At 38.7% G+C, this 17,737-nt stretch overlaps 1 protein-coding gene across 1 annotated transcript in view; it reads left to right on the top strand.

Moving 5' to 3' along the window:
- Positions 1 to 17,737, top strand: part of Dscam4 (Down syndrome cell adhesion molecule 4) — a 482,573-nt gene that overhangs the window by 450,255 nt on the left and 14,581 nt on the right. Inside the window, exons 35-37 of the mRNA XM_083132205.1 lie at positions 4,391 to 4,460; positions 7,666 to 7,842; positions 15,919 to 16,078. Coding sequence (XP_082988331.1) covers positions 4,391 to 4,460; positions 7,666 to 7,842; positions 15,919 to 16,078 — 407 coding nt within the window. The remainder of the gene's footprint in view (positions 1 to 4,390; positions 4,461 to 7,665; positions 7,843 to 15,918; positions 16,079 to 17,737) is intronic.

Raw genomic sequence — 17,737 nt, forward strand, 5'->3', positions numbered from 1 at the left:
TATGAGTACTGTATGAGGTATGAAATAGAGAAAATAAGTGAAAGATAGAATAAAGAAAAGATAGATAAGTCCCTATGTACAATATTTACAAAAAATCCCCCTTTGAAATTAGACTAGAATATGTTTCTCAGCTTGTAACGCATCTGGGTTATATCTTCGTCTTGCTCCTCCTGCCGAAGTTACGTGCGCTCTCTTTGCTGAATTGGATTCGGCTACTTTCCTTCCAAAATCAGGTGGCGAAGAATAAGGCTTTAACTGGTCACTGTTGGCTCTCAATATTCTTCCGTCCCCGCTGTGTTTCATTTTGAAAGTATTTGCCGAAGTTTGCTCCACAATTGCGTGTGATCCAGAGGACTTCCCCGAGAATTTACTGGTTACTCTGCGGGCCTTACCAGAGATAGGATGTTCCTTAAGCCAAGCTTTATCTCCCACCTGAAACGTGCATTTGCGGCGTTTCCTATCACAAGCTTTCTTCTTGGCGTCTTCCATCCTGAATTTCGTTTCCTCCTTACTTGACATGAAATCTTGCTTATTCCTGTCATCTTTTAATACGCAGCATGGCTGGCATGACTTACAATACTGGATAATGTCTTTAGTTAGGCCTATCCAAGTGTATTGTTCCCTAACCTTCGCTAACGTTTTCAATCTCCCAGGATGACAAGCGAATGCATTATCATGCAACGACACGAGAATTTGCGAACTTAGAGAAGTAGGTGCCCATATTTTCCCTTTTTCCTTCTCTTTGTACTTTTCCGTAGGCAAATTTCTCCTAAGAATTCCCTCGTTGTCGAAATACAAAGATTTGGCCTGTGTCTTCACCTTTTCCTTGTACTTCTTCGTTCCTTCCACCTCCTCATTCCTTGTAACCCTCGCTACGTCAGCAAGAAACTTGTCTTTCATTTGCTCGGAAATGAGGGAGGCTGTGTCCAGAAGCCTACGTGGCTCCTCAGAATTGTATTCTTCATTTCCCTCAGTGGCAGAGAATGGCAACAATGAAGAATCTTCCATATCTTTACTTCCAGAGAGACGAAGCATGGGCAGTTTTGTGCTCCGAAGCAAATTTTCCCTCTGTTTATTCCTCATTTGCTTCGCACTATCTGCAGTACACAAACTGCTAAAATCTGCAACTGATTTCTACACAGTGTCAGTCGAACATTCGACACGGTCAAGCATGTCCTCAGTTTCGGGGTGTGGTTTGCAATTTCCCATCGTCGTGGTTGCTTCAGTAACAGTTCTTTCCATCGTCGCAGTCATCATCGCGGTTAGCCCAGCTCCAGTTTCCACAGTCGACGTCCTCCCCTGCTGCGAGAACGGAAGCCTCTTTCCCACTTCCCTCTTCTCCGCAGAAAATAAATGAATGATGTTACTGTTCTCAAAACTGTAGCCTCCCTGCTTCAAATGTAGCGATATGCCGGCCTTCCTTATGAACCCACGACCTGCGATAAATCCCGTGAAACAATTGCGCAGAACGACGAATTTATGCTTAAATTTCATCCCATTCAAATGTACAGTAAGATACATTTTCCCACATGATTGTACAGAGCCTACTGCCAAAGAAATATTAATACGTTTATTGTTAATCTTATTTCCTTGTTTTTCCAGTTCTCTTGCGATCTCAACAGACACGGTGCTCACAGACGCACCAGAATCCAAATATAGCGAGAAGTCCTTTCCCTGAACCTTACAGGTGACTAACGGTTTTTTGCCGCCAGAAGTGAAATTTCTGCAGTTGCGTATTTCTCTATTCCTCCCCTTGTTTTGCTTTCCTTCTACATGTGCAAGAACTGGAGTTATTTGTTCTGGTCTAACGGTATCTTTAAAAATGGCAAAGGTGGCGCCTTTCTGCGGACCATCATACCCCCTTCTCCTCGCCGGTTCTTCTACTCTCGACGGGGTACCAATATTCCCGGAAAGGCTCAAGCGGTTGAAAAGACCTGGATTTATGCCACTCATTGATACTTCTGTTCCCACGCGGCCGAAAGTGTTCATTGTCCCCGCGGCTGCTAATTGCCTTGTGCCACTCGCTGAAGTCGGCGCGGCAGACAGATGCGGCGAACTGTTGTCCCTCAGTTCTGGGCAATAGTAGAGAGCTTCTCAATACAATCTCTTTTGAATGTCCATAGCACAAATCTCCAGATCTTTCAAGGTTGCAAAGGTTCTATCGTACAGGTGTGTTCTGAATTTAGGATGGGAAAATTTCAAAACATGCTGGATAATCTCGTCTTCTGTCCCCCGTTTCTCCCTCATTGCAAAAAGCTTCCTGGTGTGTCGAATAAATGCAAGAAGAGACTGGTCTGATGACTGGTAATTGTTCTGAATTATCCTTGCTATTTCCGAATCATAATCGACACTAAAGAATTCCTCAAGAAAAGCCTTCTCGAATTCCCTAAAAGTGCCGAAAGGTCTCGAAAATCTGAACCAATCTGCAGCGATTTCCTTCAACGAAAGCGGCAAGATTCTAAGAGAAAAGTATCCCCAATTTCCATGATTTCCTGATAACTGCGTAATTCATACAAATAATCGTGTGGACTTACATCACCGACGTTTCCCTTAAAGATCGGAATGTTAATGTTGCTTTTTTCCAAGATTTTGCTCACTTTTTCCTCGCCGGTCCTTATCGAAGTTCCTTGTGTAACATTTAGAGAAAGTCTCTCAAGTTCCCCCACAATATCTTCCTCAGGCCTTCCTTCCAAGTTCGCATTGCCTAGCAACTTGCTAATGAGCTCCCTGTCTATTTGAATTGCCATTTTGTCTTCTATTATTTTCTTTCCACTTCACAATAACTAATGCCTTCAGTACTTTTCACAAAAAAATATCTCTGACTGAGCCCCCAGTATGTAACGGTATAGTTTGTGCTTTTAAGCCGATTCTCAGCAACATACACAATATACACAACCATACATTTTTGAATCCTTGTCCCGAGGTTCAAAACTTGCAGTACCTGAAGTTCTGTGGATGCTAGTTTAGGCAATAGACACGCACTTCTTCAAATTATAGCTTAACGCCCATTTCCTTTTAGATATATATAGGTTTATTCATAATATATTTACAGAAGTTAATTCTTGGCCGTTATTCGCAAAATCTACATTCCGGTGTACCCTGTCCCCCCTTCCCGAAGAGAGTGTGTAGACTCGCGTAGCCACTGGCTCCACGAGTAAAAAAAAATATAACCCTCAGTACCAAAAAAGGTGGCTGAAGGTATGTGTGTTGTGTACCCAGTTTCCCACATGAAATAAACTATTGGAATAATGTGAAAAGAGAAAGTGTGTGTATTAAAAGAAAGAAAGTTAACATCCCCGCCGTCGGTTCACATAGTAAGGAAAGAATGCTCGCCCAGCCGCTTCCCTCAGAAAAAAAGATACCTCTTACATTGCTGTACTCCGCCAAATATCTGAGGCCAACTGCTCCCCTGACCTTCCTATTTATAGGCCCCGCTAATGACCTAAACCGTTACTGGAAACTTACCGCTCCCCAACGGCCAAGAACCCAAAAGTACAGGAATACATAGCCATACACAATTTATAACATAAAAAAGGATCCAGTAATGATCGCATCATTACAACCTGTCTGTACAGCACTCACCAGACAGGAAGAGTCCATAGCCTCATGCTATTGGTGCCAGACACGCCCGTCACGGTGGTGTAGCAAAACCCATGATTCATCGGATCAACACACCCTTTTCCAATCATTTATGGTCCAATCAATGTGCTTGTGGGCCCAAGGGAGACAAAGTCAGTGGTGATGCTTTGTGAGGAGTGGGTGACGAGTGGGTCATCTGCTGTGGAACTTCATGCATGCCAGTGTGCGCTGCACAGTTGTATCGGATATGGGTGTTGTGTATGCACTGTTGTATCGGTCCCATAATCCCCGGATGCTGAAGGTGCGTTCAGCTGTTATGAACCATTTAACTTGACGCTCTCCCGCGGTGTCACCTTCCGTACGCCCATGCAATTCTGCCTCTTATTGATCATTGCCCCATTTTCTTGACACATTCTGTACACCTTCACTACACTGGAATGGGCACATCTGACCAGTGTCGCTGTCTGGGTTATTGATGCCCCTGATGCTCGGCATCCACAATCATGCCCTTTTGGAACGACGTTTAATTCTGACCACCTCCCATTTTAACGTATGCTGTTCGACCAACATGTAGTGTTGTGTCGATACATTCACCATGATACTTTCAGTTGGGGTAGTCATGTGATCACAGCAGCTGCTGGGCCGTTCCTTGTTGTTTGGAGGGATGGTCACAATTCAGTGATCACTCAGTAATGTAGTCACTCTCATATTCATTTTAAGTTTCTTAATTTGAGCTCTAAATTGCATGAAAAGTATGATCATGTATTGAAGACAGAAATAACCCTTAAATACTTCACCTTTATTCTTGCAGAAAGAACCAGAATATACTAAAGTGAGAAGAAAAGGTCCAAGAATGCGAGACCCTCACTCAGAGAGCCAGGGTAAGTGTTGATTGCTACCAATTAAAATGTATATTGAGGGGAATTAGGATATACATTTGAAAAACAGAATTTTACAATAAATTTAAACTCTTTCATTAACTCACGAAAATACTTCACTGGGCAGTACAATTTTGTTTCTATTATTGTTATGTGTGTTTTTATAGCATTCAGTGGTTCTGGGTTCAAATCACAATGTAATTTTTTTCCCTCTTTCATGTTATGTAGATTTGGTTATTGTTTGCTGTATAACTGCCATAGCAAGTGTTAAATAGGCAGGTAAATAAAAGGTTCATTAAATTTAATTTGTTCATTTGTGTCTAATCATTGCTAATGGACAAAAACATTCCTTATCGTATTAAAAGATATTTAGCAACATTTGAATGAGATTTGCTGTCAAATCAGTATCTTAATGTATAGAATATTGTGCCACCTTACACCGCAGGTTTTAATATTATGAATGAAAGTATCACGAACTATAGTTTGTAATTATTATTACTTTATACATACATGGCTTTCAGGACTAAAAAGGGTACGAAAAGCGACAAATAAATATATAAATAACAGCGTTGGATTGAGTTTGAAGTACACAAATGAGTTATTTACAGACTGTCTTTTTCAACATGGTCTCCTTTTAACTTCATACATTGACGGATTTAATGGGAGGGACATGGGGCAATGTGTCCCTCACAAAAGGCATCACTAAACATTATAAAAAAGTATTGATAGAATTATATTAAACAACCAAAAAATGTTCGAACAATCCTTATCCAGATAGTAAAATAACAAAACAATGTTTAGCACAAATACATTAATCAAGACTAGATGTACCGGACACTTAAATAAGTCAACACTGGAAGTCGAATCCGGGTCTTGTTGGTTACCAAGCAATAATGTTAGCTGATGGACACAAAGTGAGAGCATTCTGGTCATATGCTTCCCATGTCATATGACAGTTTCACCTCAATAAATTAATTCTGAAGCTTATCCCTTTCTGTAATCATTGTTAATACAAATAATGCTCAACTACTTCTTATTTCACAAAAATCTACTAATGCTATCACCCTATAACCAAAAGGTCCTGGTTTCGTTTTCTGACCACAAATTGGACCTAAAACACAATTGCAATTGTCTTGATATGAAGAAAGAGTGAGAGAGAGTTTGAGTGAATATGAATGTTCTGCCCCACACAGGAAAAACTTCTAGATCTGCCTATGACTTCATATACTCTGAACTGCAACACTATTATTTATTGAACTCTCCAAAATAGCCACTTTCGGTATCAATGACATCATTTATGCTCAAAAAAATCTTTTTGGTGAACTATTTAATCAGGTTTCGAAATAAATTAAAATCATACAGAACTATAACTGGTGAGTAAGGTTGTTGGTGCAAGACCAACTTGTAAATTTTGGACATTGCAAATGTTGAAGCATGGGTCGGTTTGTTGTCTTCATGGAAAAACCGTTTTTCCTTGACCAAATATGGTCCTTTCATTAGGATTTCTCTGCATAATTGCTGTTTGAAGTTAACACAATATTCTCTAGTGGTGTTTTTATCTAATCAACTTTGACTTCAGTGGTGGAGAATTGATGTATTTCCACTGCTATGACTACTGACTACTCCTTGGTTTGAGCTGTGTAGTGCAATCACTGAAAGATAAATTTTAATCAAGACAGTCTTTAAATTCATATTTTTATTAGATGAGTGCAAACAGTAGAGGCACTGATGCGCCCATAATTTTAATTTGATCCTTCGAATCAGCATGTAAGGTACAATTTTAAGCTATACTATATAAGTATAATATGAGTAATAGTAAAAATAATGATAATAATAATAATAATTATAGCAATAAATATACAATAATAAATTAATTACAGACATTAATAAAAAACCTATTCAAAAATTACCTCAGGTGCTAGAGATATGTCATTAGTGGCCGCGGTGGCTCAGTCGGTAATGCGTCTGACTACCATGCTAAAGGTCCCGGGTTCGATCTGCAGCCGGTTCAAATCCGGGAACTTTTCTAACGATGGAAGTGGCCCCGGTGCCCACCCAGCGTCGAATAACATGGGAACCTGGGGGAAACCCTGGGGGGTAAAGGCAGTCAGGGGCGTGATGCTGATCACATCACCCCCACTCACGACCGGATCAAGAAAGTGTGGGGCGTTACCCCCACACCCCCTATACACCTTCATGGCATTGTGCTATGCACAGGGGAGCACTTTACATTTTTTTTTGCTAGAGATATGTCATTATTGTTCATATTGCCAATATATTCACTTTGTTATGCAATTGCATTGACATTCTCAGTGAATATTCTTGGTATATTCTTCTGTGCATAATAATTTTTGTACATTAAATAAATTTTTACACATATGGGGACCTAAGTAAGCACTGTCTAGAATTGGAAAAAATGTATGGACAGTGCTATTATAAAAATAATACCACACATTGTCATCCTTGGGAATAATGATACAGGAAAAATAAATAAAACAATAATAAGAGAAAATAATATCAACCATTCTAAAGATCACAACACGTTATTGATACTTAGGATAGTTATAACAATATTTCAGTATGATTCAAATAAGGGACAACCTATGTTAACGTAAGCATTAAATACAAAAGAAAGAGTTGCACCAAAACTGCCATTAAACAGCCAATGAAATTAGTTTTAATATTATTAGAACTTATATTTTTGTGTACAGGATGAGCTTCAGCAGTTTGGTGCATCTCTGTAATTTGTGTTTGTATATGTTATATATATTTACACATATAGAGAGATTTATTATTGCACAATATTTTATTAGTTATTTTTTAGTGTGCTGTGCATCCCCAGATAATGTTCACCAGAATTCTGTAGCACAACACATGGCCATTAAAAAAACAAACATACAAATTAATATAAAAATTATTGTTGCATCCTATTGAAGAGCTGGCAGGAAAATAAAATTACTTTTATTGCAAAGTAAATGTCATGATGTAAAATGTAAGATATTATCTTAATGTGAAGTGAAAGTATGGATATTATTATTAAAATAAACTAATTTATCATCAACAAAAAAATATTCATCCATTGTTCCTATATATGTTGCTATATAGGAATATGATTTGACACATTAATTGGAAATATATAATGAATATAATTATCTTGGAAATATTTCTCTCTGGGCTGCAGAGTTCTTGACATTCCTGGTTGTTTCAGAATCGGACAACCTGGGGAGCACAGATTCGGAAGTTAAGAAGATTTTAACTCTACACCTACCTATTTCAGAGTATGATACATTAGGCAGTGACTCTGAGGGGGAGCCCCCTGCTCTAGGGCCAGGGCAAGGGCCTACCAGCCAGGAGCTTGTCTCCTTCTCTCATAGGGTACATCGAGGTGAGCATATTTTATGTTTCCTTTAAAATGCTTTTGTGTTATGTGGTGTTGAAAATGCAAATTAGGTCCCCTGAAGTTTCTCATTGATATTTGAAAGTAGATTACAATATAGTCCAGTGGTGTAACCACAGGGGGGCAAGAGGGGGTGCATTGCCCCCCCTCCAACCTTGGACCGAAATAAGTTCTAAGGGGGCAAACATTGACTGCCAAGTGTACCTGCAGGGGGCAATTACCACCCAAAATTTCAAATTTTATGCAAATAAAAAATACTTTTCATAAAATTTTCTTGCTCGCTTTGCTCGCATTACCTGCTTTTCTTAGTCTTATGAAGTTGACAACCACAGCTAGGGGGTGGTGGGAGTCAGCCCTGGGTGCGGAATGATCTAACTGAAAATAAGATGTAAAATTGATTGATTGATTTGTGGTTTTAAGTCCACTTTACGCACAGAAAGGCTAATCAGGACTGGACCTACAGTTTAAATTGGGATCCAAAACAACTGTGCATTGTGCCCCCAACAGGTATCGAACCCGGGAGCCCTTGATCACAAGGCAACGATGTTACCACTACTCCATCGGGGAGGCACAAAAGTTGTAGAAGAGAGAATGCATTGGCATCCCGTGAGATTATTTGCACCCTATTAAATGAATATTGATTTTAGCCTGCAAAAAATTTGGATCCAAAAAATGTTCTTGCTCGCAACTCTCGCAATTTATCATTGTTTTCTGTAATGCATTGTAAATTACCAGACAGAGAAATAAGACTTGTTTTAATTGATTTTGTTTTAAATGCATGAACAATTGTTTTGAGGAAAGGGAGCATTCACATTTGAGAGACAATTTATGTATTGATTGATTGATTTACTTTATTTTACTTCGCGTTTTGTGCCACTTTTGCTACATGCTACAACCATGACAATGTGTCGGATGTGCCTGTGTTGGTATTCAACCGGGTAGGCAGTACATGATGTCAGATCACCTGATGACCTAAAGTGGAATCATTTATTACAACCATGTCAAATGAGGTGTTACGTAAGGTACAGAAGTGAATGACGTGTGACTCAGTACATAATACAAATAAATTTAGTTGGTAACAATGCCAAGGGAACAAAAAAGAAATGTACTATTCATTGATCACAATAACACCTGTATCAAGAGTGGAATGCAACAATTTGTTTCTGTCTTCTGCACTGGATGTGTCACATACGGCACTGCTCAACTACAACAGTGACTCGATGTGACGACCACCAACGTCGTTGCACACATTGTACCAACGAATCATGTTCCGGTACACTCGTTCCATCACACCTGGTGTCCCGTCAATCTCTTGTGCAGCGACCATACATAACTCGTGTCAGCAATTCATCCTCTGTCTCTACAGGAGTCTCGTACACCACATTCTTCATACGACCCCACAAGAAATAGTCCAATGGCGTTAAAACCGGCAAACTTGGGGGCCACGGGGTTGGACCACCTCATCCTATCCATCTTTGCCTGAATCTTCGGTTAAGATGTCTCCGAACGTCACGTGTTTAGTGAGGCGGTGCGCCATTGGAAACCACAGTTCCTGATGGACATTCAATGGCACAGCATCCACAAACAGGGCCAGTACTTCCTGTAGAAAGATCAAGTGTGCAGCACACATTAGCCTGGCTGAAAGAAGGTATGGCCCGATCACATGACCATCCAGAATACCTGCCCACACATTGATAGCAAATCTGTGCTGGAATCCCCGGACATGCATCGCATGAGGGTTTTCGTCTGCCCAGACATGGTTGTTTTGAGAATTTAGAAAACGCTCCCAAGTGAATTTACATTCATCTGTGAACAGAACTCGACCTGGAAACTGGGGCTCGTCGATGCAGCAGTGCAGAAACCACGTGCAGAAGTTAACATGTGGTACAGAATCGGCTGGTCTGAAAGCCTGTACCGCAGGCACGGAGCGTCCATGTAAGCCAGGCTTACACTTCATTAGTTCTAGTAAAATGTATGTAATTATCTGGGAAAAATTCGAAAAACAACTTTCAAGTTCAAATCGGGTCGATGCCATTGTTCGAGATCCTGTTTGTTAGATTGCAACACTTCAGCGCCAGGCGGCACATGGGATCTCCCACCTTCTGCTTGTGGAAAGCTTCTGGTTGCCTTACAAATTTCTGACTGCAAACGAGCAGTGCTTACTGTATCTGGATGGAGAAGAGCAAGAGATATAGGAAGAAGAGCAACCAAAACCCTACGCTGTGTAAACATATGGTCAGAGGCTTACAGCAGCGTTGCAAACCTCATGTTTAGAAAAAGTGTTGTTCATGGATGTCCGCAGTATTTCTTTCCACTAGGGAGGATTAAGCATAGTAATTTTTCCAGGGGTGGAGGTAAACTAGGTATATTTCCCCCCTAATAATGCAACGCTCTTACAATAATTAACATAATTTGATGTGACTGAAATGAAATTATATGTGTGAAATATATTCTTTTATGTTTGACATTCATTTTCCACGGGGGCTTCCTCCCCTTGCCCCTTCTGGACATCCATGGTGTAGTTTAAACTCTGTAATTATGCTACATACTACTAAATTGTTCTGCAATCTACATATTATTAATATTAATTTGTAACGAAACATAAATATAAATTCGAATGGTTGAACCAACGGGATGAGTTTGACGTTATACGTGAAAAGTTTGAGAAAATTCAACTATCGCGAACAGCGGCCCTCTTGTTTTATTTATATCCCCAACTTCCAAACGACTTTTTAAACATGTGTGAGATTTAGCACCATTATGCTTGGCTTGCCTTCACTGGCTAATCGTGAATATGCGCCAGCGAGACCCAGGTCCTGCAAGAAGAGGGTTCTCCAGCGTTCAGCGTTGTCGGGTATGAATGAATGGTTGTTGCCTGCAAAGGAAATTTGAGCCAGTGGTGTTTCAAGGAGGTTTTTTTTCCAAGAACAGGGAATTCTGAAGCAAAAACTAACAGGAAGGGGGAAATGGAGAAACACCTAAAAATGAGCGAGGAATGAGAAAATTAGATATACATTAATGTGCTAAACACTTGTTTCTGCGTTTCTGTTTTTTGCTTGTAGGAGAGCGTAAACATTGGAAATATTAAGATCTCTGTTTTTCATTTATATTTGAACTCAGCTGGTAGTAATTGAGCTAAAAAGTGCAATAACTTTTCAAAAATTAAAATGTTTAATTAAAACTGAATATTGAACAAGTTTTACAAATCTCATGTCAAATGTGAACAAAATATTATTAATTACATAGTCCATGGTTTAAACACTCTTCGAACAACGTACGAAAAGCTTGTTTATGGTCTTTCAGGTGCTAGATTTTCTTTTACACATGCACGTGCACTCCAGTACAGCAAGGCCAGCAGTGCTGGCTAACAGCATTACGGTTACAATATACATTTTTTAGCTTTTAATTTTTCATTATTTCTTTCCTATTACCTTCAAAGTTCATCGTTTTCCGATGTGGGACCATCCCAAAGTCTGTCGAATTGTAGTCCTCTTCCTGCCTTCAAGCGTGTTGAGGGAAAGTGACCATCTACACCCTCTTGTGGCATGTTGGCAAAACATGCAACCCATCACCCTGGCAAGGAAATGGAAGCAGTGCTAGGTTCTGGAAACAGGCGACCTTGAAGTCACCAATGAGGGTACCTTACATGGAGGGGAACTTTGTTTTCCAATCGCTAAGGCCTGAAAGAAAGCCACAGTGCCATCGGAGCAGTGGGTTGATGTCTTCAGTGTTGCGAACTGCACAATTAAATGTCCACATATAATGTATACTGCCAGCGTTGTAACATATCAACCAAGTGAGTTAAATTTTAATACTGTAAAGTTTCAAAAGCACAGGCGAAACACAAACATACATTGCTGACATACGTTATGACATTTCTAACTGAAGATGAACGTTTCAGAGCATTCAGTCTATTAATATATATACCACATCCATAGACACATCCACCAAATAGAGTTGGTAGCACTCACTGGCCGCGATCACATTTTGATGAGTGCTTTGCAAGGTTTTTCGGATGTGTGAATTTCTATTTGATTTGTTTTTTTTTTTGTTTTTTTTTGTTGTTTTCTTGCACATATATATCTCTCTCTATGTGTGAGTAGGTGTGTGTGTGTTGTGAAATCAGAAGTGTAAAGTGGATGTCCAACTCCAGATATTCCTGAATTGTGTTGGCAGAGAAGGGCTTCATATGTAACCGCCTTTCAACTACTGGAAGTTTGAATGGTTATGTGGAACTGGAAACCGAAAGCTTCAAAAATTTTAGTGTCGGCAATGGCAGCGATTGGGTTCCAAAACTAAAAATTTGGAGGGGGGAGCAAGGAAAGTTTACTTTCCCTTGGTAGATAAGGTTTATCATAGTGCGAGGGTAAAAGTAGCAAAACGTTAGGGGGGGGAACTGGTTGGCATTATTTACTATTTTCTGCGGAAAGAACTACGTAGCCCCCAAGTTGATTTGTGAATATTTTAATATGTGAAAACCGTGAAAATTTTTTCAATCATCCGCGATCGTCTGTTGCATTAAATACGTTACACAACAGACCAATTGAAGATTGAATAACTGTGCCAGGACATTCATCTTTCTCCTTAGAGACGTTAAGGAAACAATATCAGGTAGAGTGCTCATTTTTTCCATTATACTGTACCATGTAGAAGGAGTGAATTCTTGGTTTTCTTAAGTTTTTGGGATCTGCTTCCCCAACGCAAAATGTCACCGCACGCCACTGCAGTTTTACACTACCCTAAGAAAGCACTTACATCTCCTTTCACAGAAATTTCTGGATAAATCCTCAGAATTAGCGAGCATTTATTTTATATTTTATATTGTCATTTTTTTTTTTTTACAGAATATAAGGGAATTTTAAGGCAAGAGAGGAATTTATTTATGTCCAAAAGGGATGTTCCCCTCTGAGTCAGAAACATCACTGCTTTTGGATTTGCTTTGTTTTTGATTCCCCTTTCTTGTGTTGTGTGCGTGGTTAAAGTATCGTGGAATTTCTTTGCAACTTCCATCCATTGAAAAGCGGGCTGTCGCCCCTCTGCTGTGGTGTGATAATGAACAACAACCAGTGGTGTACACAAGGGGGGGGTTACGGGTTTAACCCTCCCCCTTGAGCTTGTGAAATATTATGAAAAATGCTGTGGAAAAAAAATTAAATGGCCAATTTATCATAGTCAAAGATCTGGGACAATACTATTACTATTACTACTTCTACTACTACTACTACTAATAATAATAATAATAATAATTTGAATTATTATTTCCATGCAGCATGGAGAAAAGCACAGCATTCCAAACACACGCGTCTTTCAGAGTGATGCCTTGAAAATAAACACGAGTTCTTGAAAATAAAATATGAGGGTAACTACGGTTTAAAAGAGAAAAAAATTGTTTTGTATCTCAGCTGCAACAATGTTCAAGACACTGGCGTACGCAAGAATTATTTTTTTTCGGAAGGCGCTGGAATAATAAATGCAGATAGCAGATGGCTTCATTTTGGAGGGCAGGATGCATAATAAAATATTTCATATTTTTGGAGCTCTTCAGTCTATTAAAATTGTATTCAAAGACAAAAATGGTAATCAGGACTCACTTGAAAAGAGGATTCGCATTTACACATTTTGATTTTTTTTTTTAAGTTCTTAACTGATTTTTATTTGAAAATTCTGATTTTCTCAAAATTTCGGTAGGGGCTGGAACACCATCGGCCACCCTTCTACGTATGCTAGTGTTCAACGAACATATATATTTTTTTGTGTGAACAATAAGAATTAACTAAATAAAGTTCTTGGTTTGTTGTAAGAGGCTAATGTATAGACAAAGGCTAGGCAGACAAGAATACAGTCAACAGTTTGCCTTCCCATTGTATTGTTTACCACAGCACGTTTGAATGTCTATCTTTAAAATGTCTCACCTTGTTGACTAGACAATTATTCAAATGACAATAAGCTTAACTATTGTAAAATGTTTTGTTGGTAAGAATAGCGAGACAATCCAGATGTGAATTGTCGGGGACATTTATGCGGGGAAGAAGTCGGAAAAATTCCAACCAATTTCGGGAATCGAATCCGGAACTCCAGCGTGATTGTCAGATGCTCTACTGACCAGACCACCTAACTCCTTGGATGAGTTCGATACTTTCATAATTTCAATTTATTTTAATATATTTTCTTGTTTTTATGGATTTTCTTCACCCTTAAAATTTCTCACCTCGTTGACCAGACAATTATTTCGTTACAAAGAAACAAAATAATGCTGCCAGGATTTGATAAAAATCGAATGACTAGAAAGTATTTTCATTCTATTGTTTTCATAAATACTATATTTATGTAGATCTCTACTACTTAATAGTAGTAGTGGTATTAGTAGTATTATTAGTAGTAATTCAGCTAATTAATTAATTATAAGTTATTATTAATTAAATGTGATTATTATTATTTAATTAAACTATAATAAAACAATGGCAATGTGAATTTGGAGAAAGTTTTAGAAATAACCCCCCTCACCTGATGAAATCCTGCGTACGCTACTGACAACAATAACTGCATTATGGAAGAAAACGAGTGTGATTGTGCGGTGGGGTGGAGAACTTGTTGAAGACAGCGTTTTCCAGCAAGGATTTTGCTGTCAAGAAGAACTTGTGGATGTAGGTAGGCCCACCACTTCTCTAGCAGGCACGCTAACAGAAACGAAAAATAATGTGCACCGATTTTGTGATTCATGGTACGAGCTGATACTTGGTTATGCGGTTGTAAAAAAAATGTATTCAGCACTTTTCTGTTTCTTTCTGTTTTCATTTCTTTATTATCGTTGTTCTTCATTTTATCTAACTTTGCATTTTTTTTATGGTTACGTTACTCATTGTGATAGGAATAAAACTGACATAATTATCAGTTGAAATGTAGGAGATATACAGCCTAGCAAAGGCTCAGGGATTTATCAAGAGTATTTAATCTGATGTAGTGTACCTTCGTTTCTAAGGGTTGTAAGGTTAAATTTAGTGCCAAAATTAGGGAAGTGTTGTGGAAAAATTTGGGGGGGGGTCGATGTGTGTGGATAAATCACTGACCCAGCCCAAAAATAAGCACAACGGGAAGTAGCCTTCATAGGCTTACACTGTTGGAAAGGTAATGCTCCGCCACTGCTGAACCCTTTGGTGGTGGTAAAGATGTAGTTGTTGCTCATGCAGAACCTTCCACACGATGCTGCGAGAAACACCCATTGCACGTGCAATTGTTTGCGTACTTGTTGACGGGTTCTGTTCAACATGATGCAGTACAGCCTCTTCCAATTCGGGCATGCAGCATCTCTTTGGAGCACCACAGTGCTTCCTGTCGGCAGTGAAGGTACCTCATTCTCAGAGCTGTTGTGTAATGCTGGCAAAAAAGGTATGTGATGGAGTCGCACATTGTGGTTAACGCTCTTGATACAGACGATCTGCTCTTCCATTCCCTTCCACTGCACCATACACAAGGATCATGTCCGTGTATTCTGCAAACATGTACTCAACCATATTGATCGGAGATACACAGGCATATGAATGGGGCTCCAGGCAGGATACCGTTGCAGAGTAGACATCACATGCCACCAGGTGATCTTCTGACATCATGTACTGCCTACCTGGTTGCATACCAACACAGGCACATCTGACACATTGTCATGGTTGTAGCATGGAAACGTTCTCCGGACATGGGTTCCTATTCCACATATTGTCTACTCAGTCCCCTCTACTAGCCCTGGGAGTTAGTAAGGGAAATTTCCAAGCACCCTGTATACACACACACACATATATAGAGCATTAGTTACCTATATTTAAATGGATAAATGGATTCTATGTGATTTAGATACATTTTATACTTGCCCAAATAGAAAGTTAAGAAATGTTTTAAAAAAACTATTAAATAGCCTTGTTTCTTAACTGTCGAAAATAACTTGAATAACTTTTCATAATAAATTATTATATAGATATTAAAAATGAACATAATTAGAAGATGAAAATTTCTGAAAGTAATAACAATACATTTTTTGTTTTTCTGCCATTGATTTCTCTCATCTTTTTTTGGCAGAAGCAGGAGATGAGTCAAGTTCATCTTCTGAAACTTCGCCTTCTAGTGGAAGAAAATCATACCCCTCTAGGAAAGCCAAAACAAAAGGGCAGGTGCTAGGGAAAAGACAAGTGCGAAGCAGTAGCGGTTACTCTAGTCACACGGAAGAAACGACCTTCAGGTGAGCCTTCAAATTAATTAACATATACATGGATAGGGTTTGTAATTTGTAAGTATGTGTTCCAGTGGTATGCAACGAGTGACACAGGTAAGAACCAATGACTACTGAAAGGACCCAAAAAGAATGGCTAGTTCAAATGTCTCTTACAAACATTCTTGTAAATTTGTAATTATGTGAATTGGATTTTAGATCTCATTACTAACACAAGGCAGCAATAGGCAGAAAGACATAACATTTACTTACTGATTGGAATATATTCTATGCCCTTATACATGCACATGCTGGTAACTATCTACTAGTCCTTCTGTACATGTCCCATGGCCACCCATTATAACCGAGCTTTTTCCATGGTTCTCCCTCAGTCACCCCAGGGAAATGCTGGGATAGTACATTTTACAGATACTTCCTTCCATCTCTACCCACTTCTTTCTTCCTTCCATCTCTACCCACTTCTTTCCATAACTCCCATCCTCCATGGCAAGATTTTTATCCAGGAAGGGGGAAGCAAGGGATTCCATTGCCAAAACAGCGATTTCCTCTGAAACACAGCTTGAATTTGAATATAAAATTCGTGCCAATCTTACTTGTAATTTTTAGTTACTTACATAATTAATGTAAAGTACTGTGTTTGAAATCAAACCACGTGTGTGAAATATATGATTTTCGACTTACACTCTCTGAAAAATGGCTACTGGTACAAATAAGTGATTGTTAAGTATACCAACCAACTAACAAGTTTTTTTTAAAGTTTCTCCTTACATTAAAACTATTACATGCCACAATAGAATTTAGAAAAATTAAGTTTTCTAATAGAATAATATACTGTACATGATTCTTAGCTCTCAGTAAATGCCACAAGTTTGAAACACAACAAATAAGAGATAAACATTGGAAAATAGATGTACCTTAGCATCATGTAGATGGTTTTATCTTGTAAGATATGGGGCTAAGTTAAACACTTGATTGAAAGAAATAAATTCATTTCTTGAATTCCAGAGCTTCCAATCTGCTGCCAGATTCTTCATAAAGGAGAATTGCCAAGAATTAAAACATTAAAATAATTCAAACATATAAAGAACAGGAAGACAAAACTTGTTTTAATAATTTTTACCTTTTAATGTTTTAATTCTGATGATTAAGAATCTTGTGATGGGTGCTAGGGAACACCATACAGCAAGAGAAATGACATGTAAACCACATTTGGTTCACATGTTGTCCTTCCTATGCTTCCTGAATGTTGAACTTCTGAGCATCTGCAGAGTCAATCCTATGTTATGAGAAAGAAGACTATACCTGAGCTACACCGGAATACCACCAGCATAAACACTTAAGCTAAATGAATAAGACACAAAACAACTTCTTTCTCATTTTTAATTGCCACATGGGAAGGGCAACATGTTAGACCAAATGCACATTTGTGAATTTTTCTCTTCATGTTATTGGTAATAACTTTATTATGTGAGCATTCAAGAAATTGTGTACATTGATTTCAGTCAAGCCAAATTATGGAACACCTATGCTTTTCTGATTCTTCAACTGTACTCTCAATCATAATGTGAATGTGTCAGTGGCGTATTCTGAAAATTTGACCTGGTTTACCGCAACAGTCTTTATTTGTTGCATGTATTAATTATACACCCCACCTAGATTAATTGGATA

This window comes from Lepisma saccharinum, chromosome 1, assembly GCF_977018435.1.
Source record: "Lepisma saccharinum chromosome 1, izLepSacc3.1, whole genome shotgun sequence".
NCBI lineage: Eukaryota > Metazoa > Arthropoda > Insecta > Zygentoma > Lepismatidae > Lepisma > Lepisma saccharinum.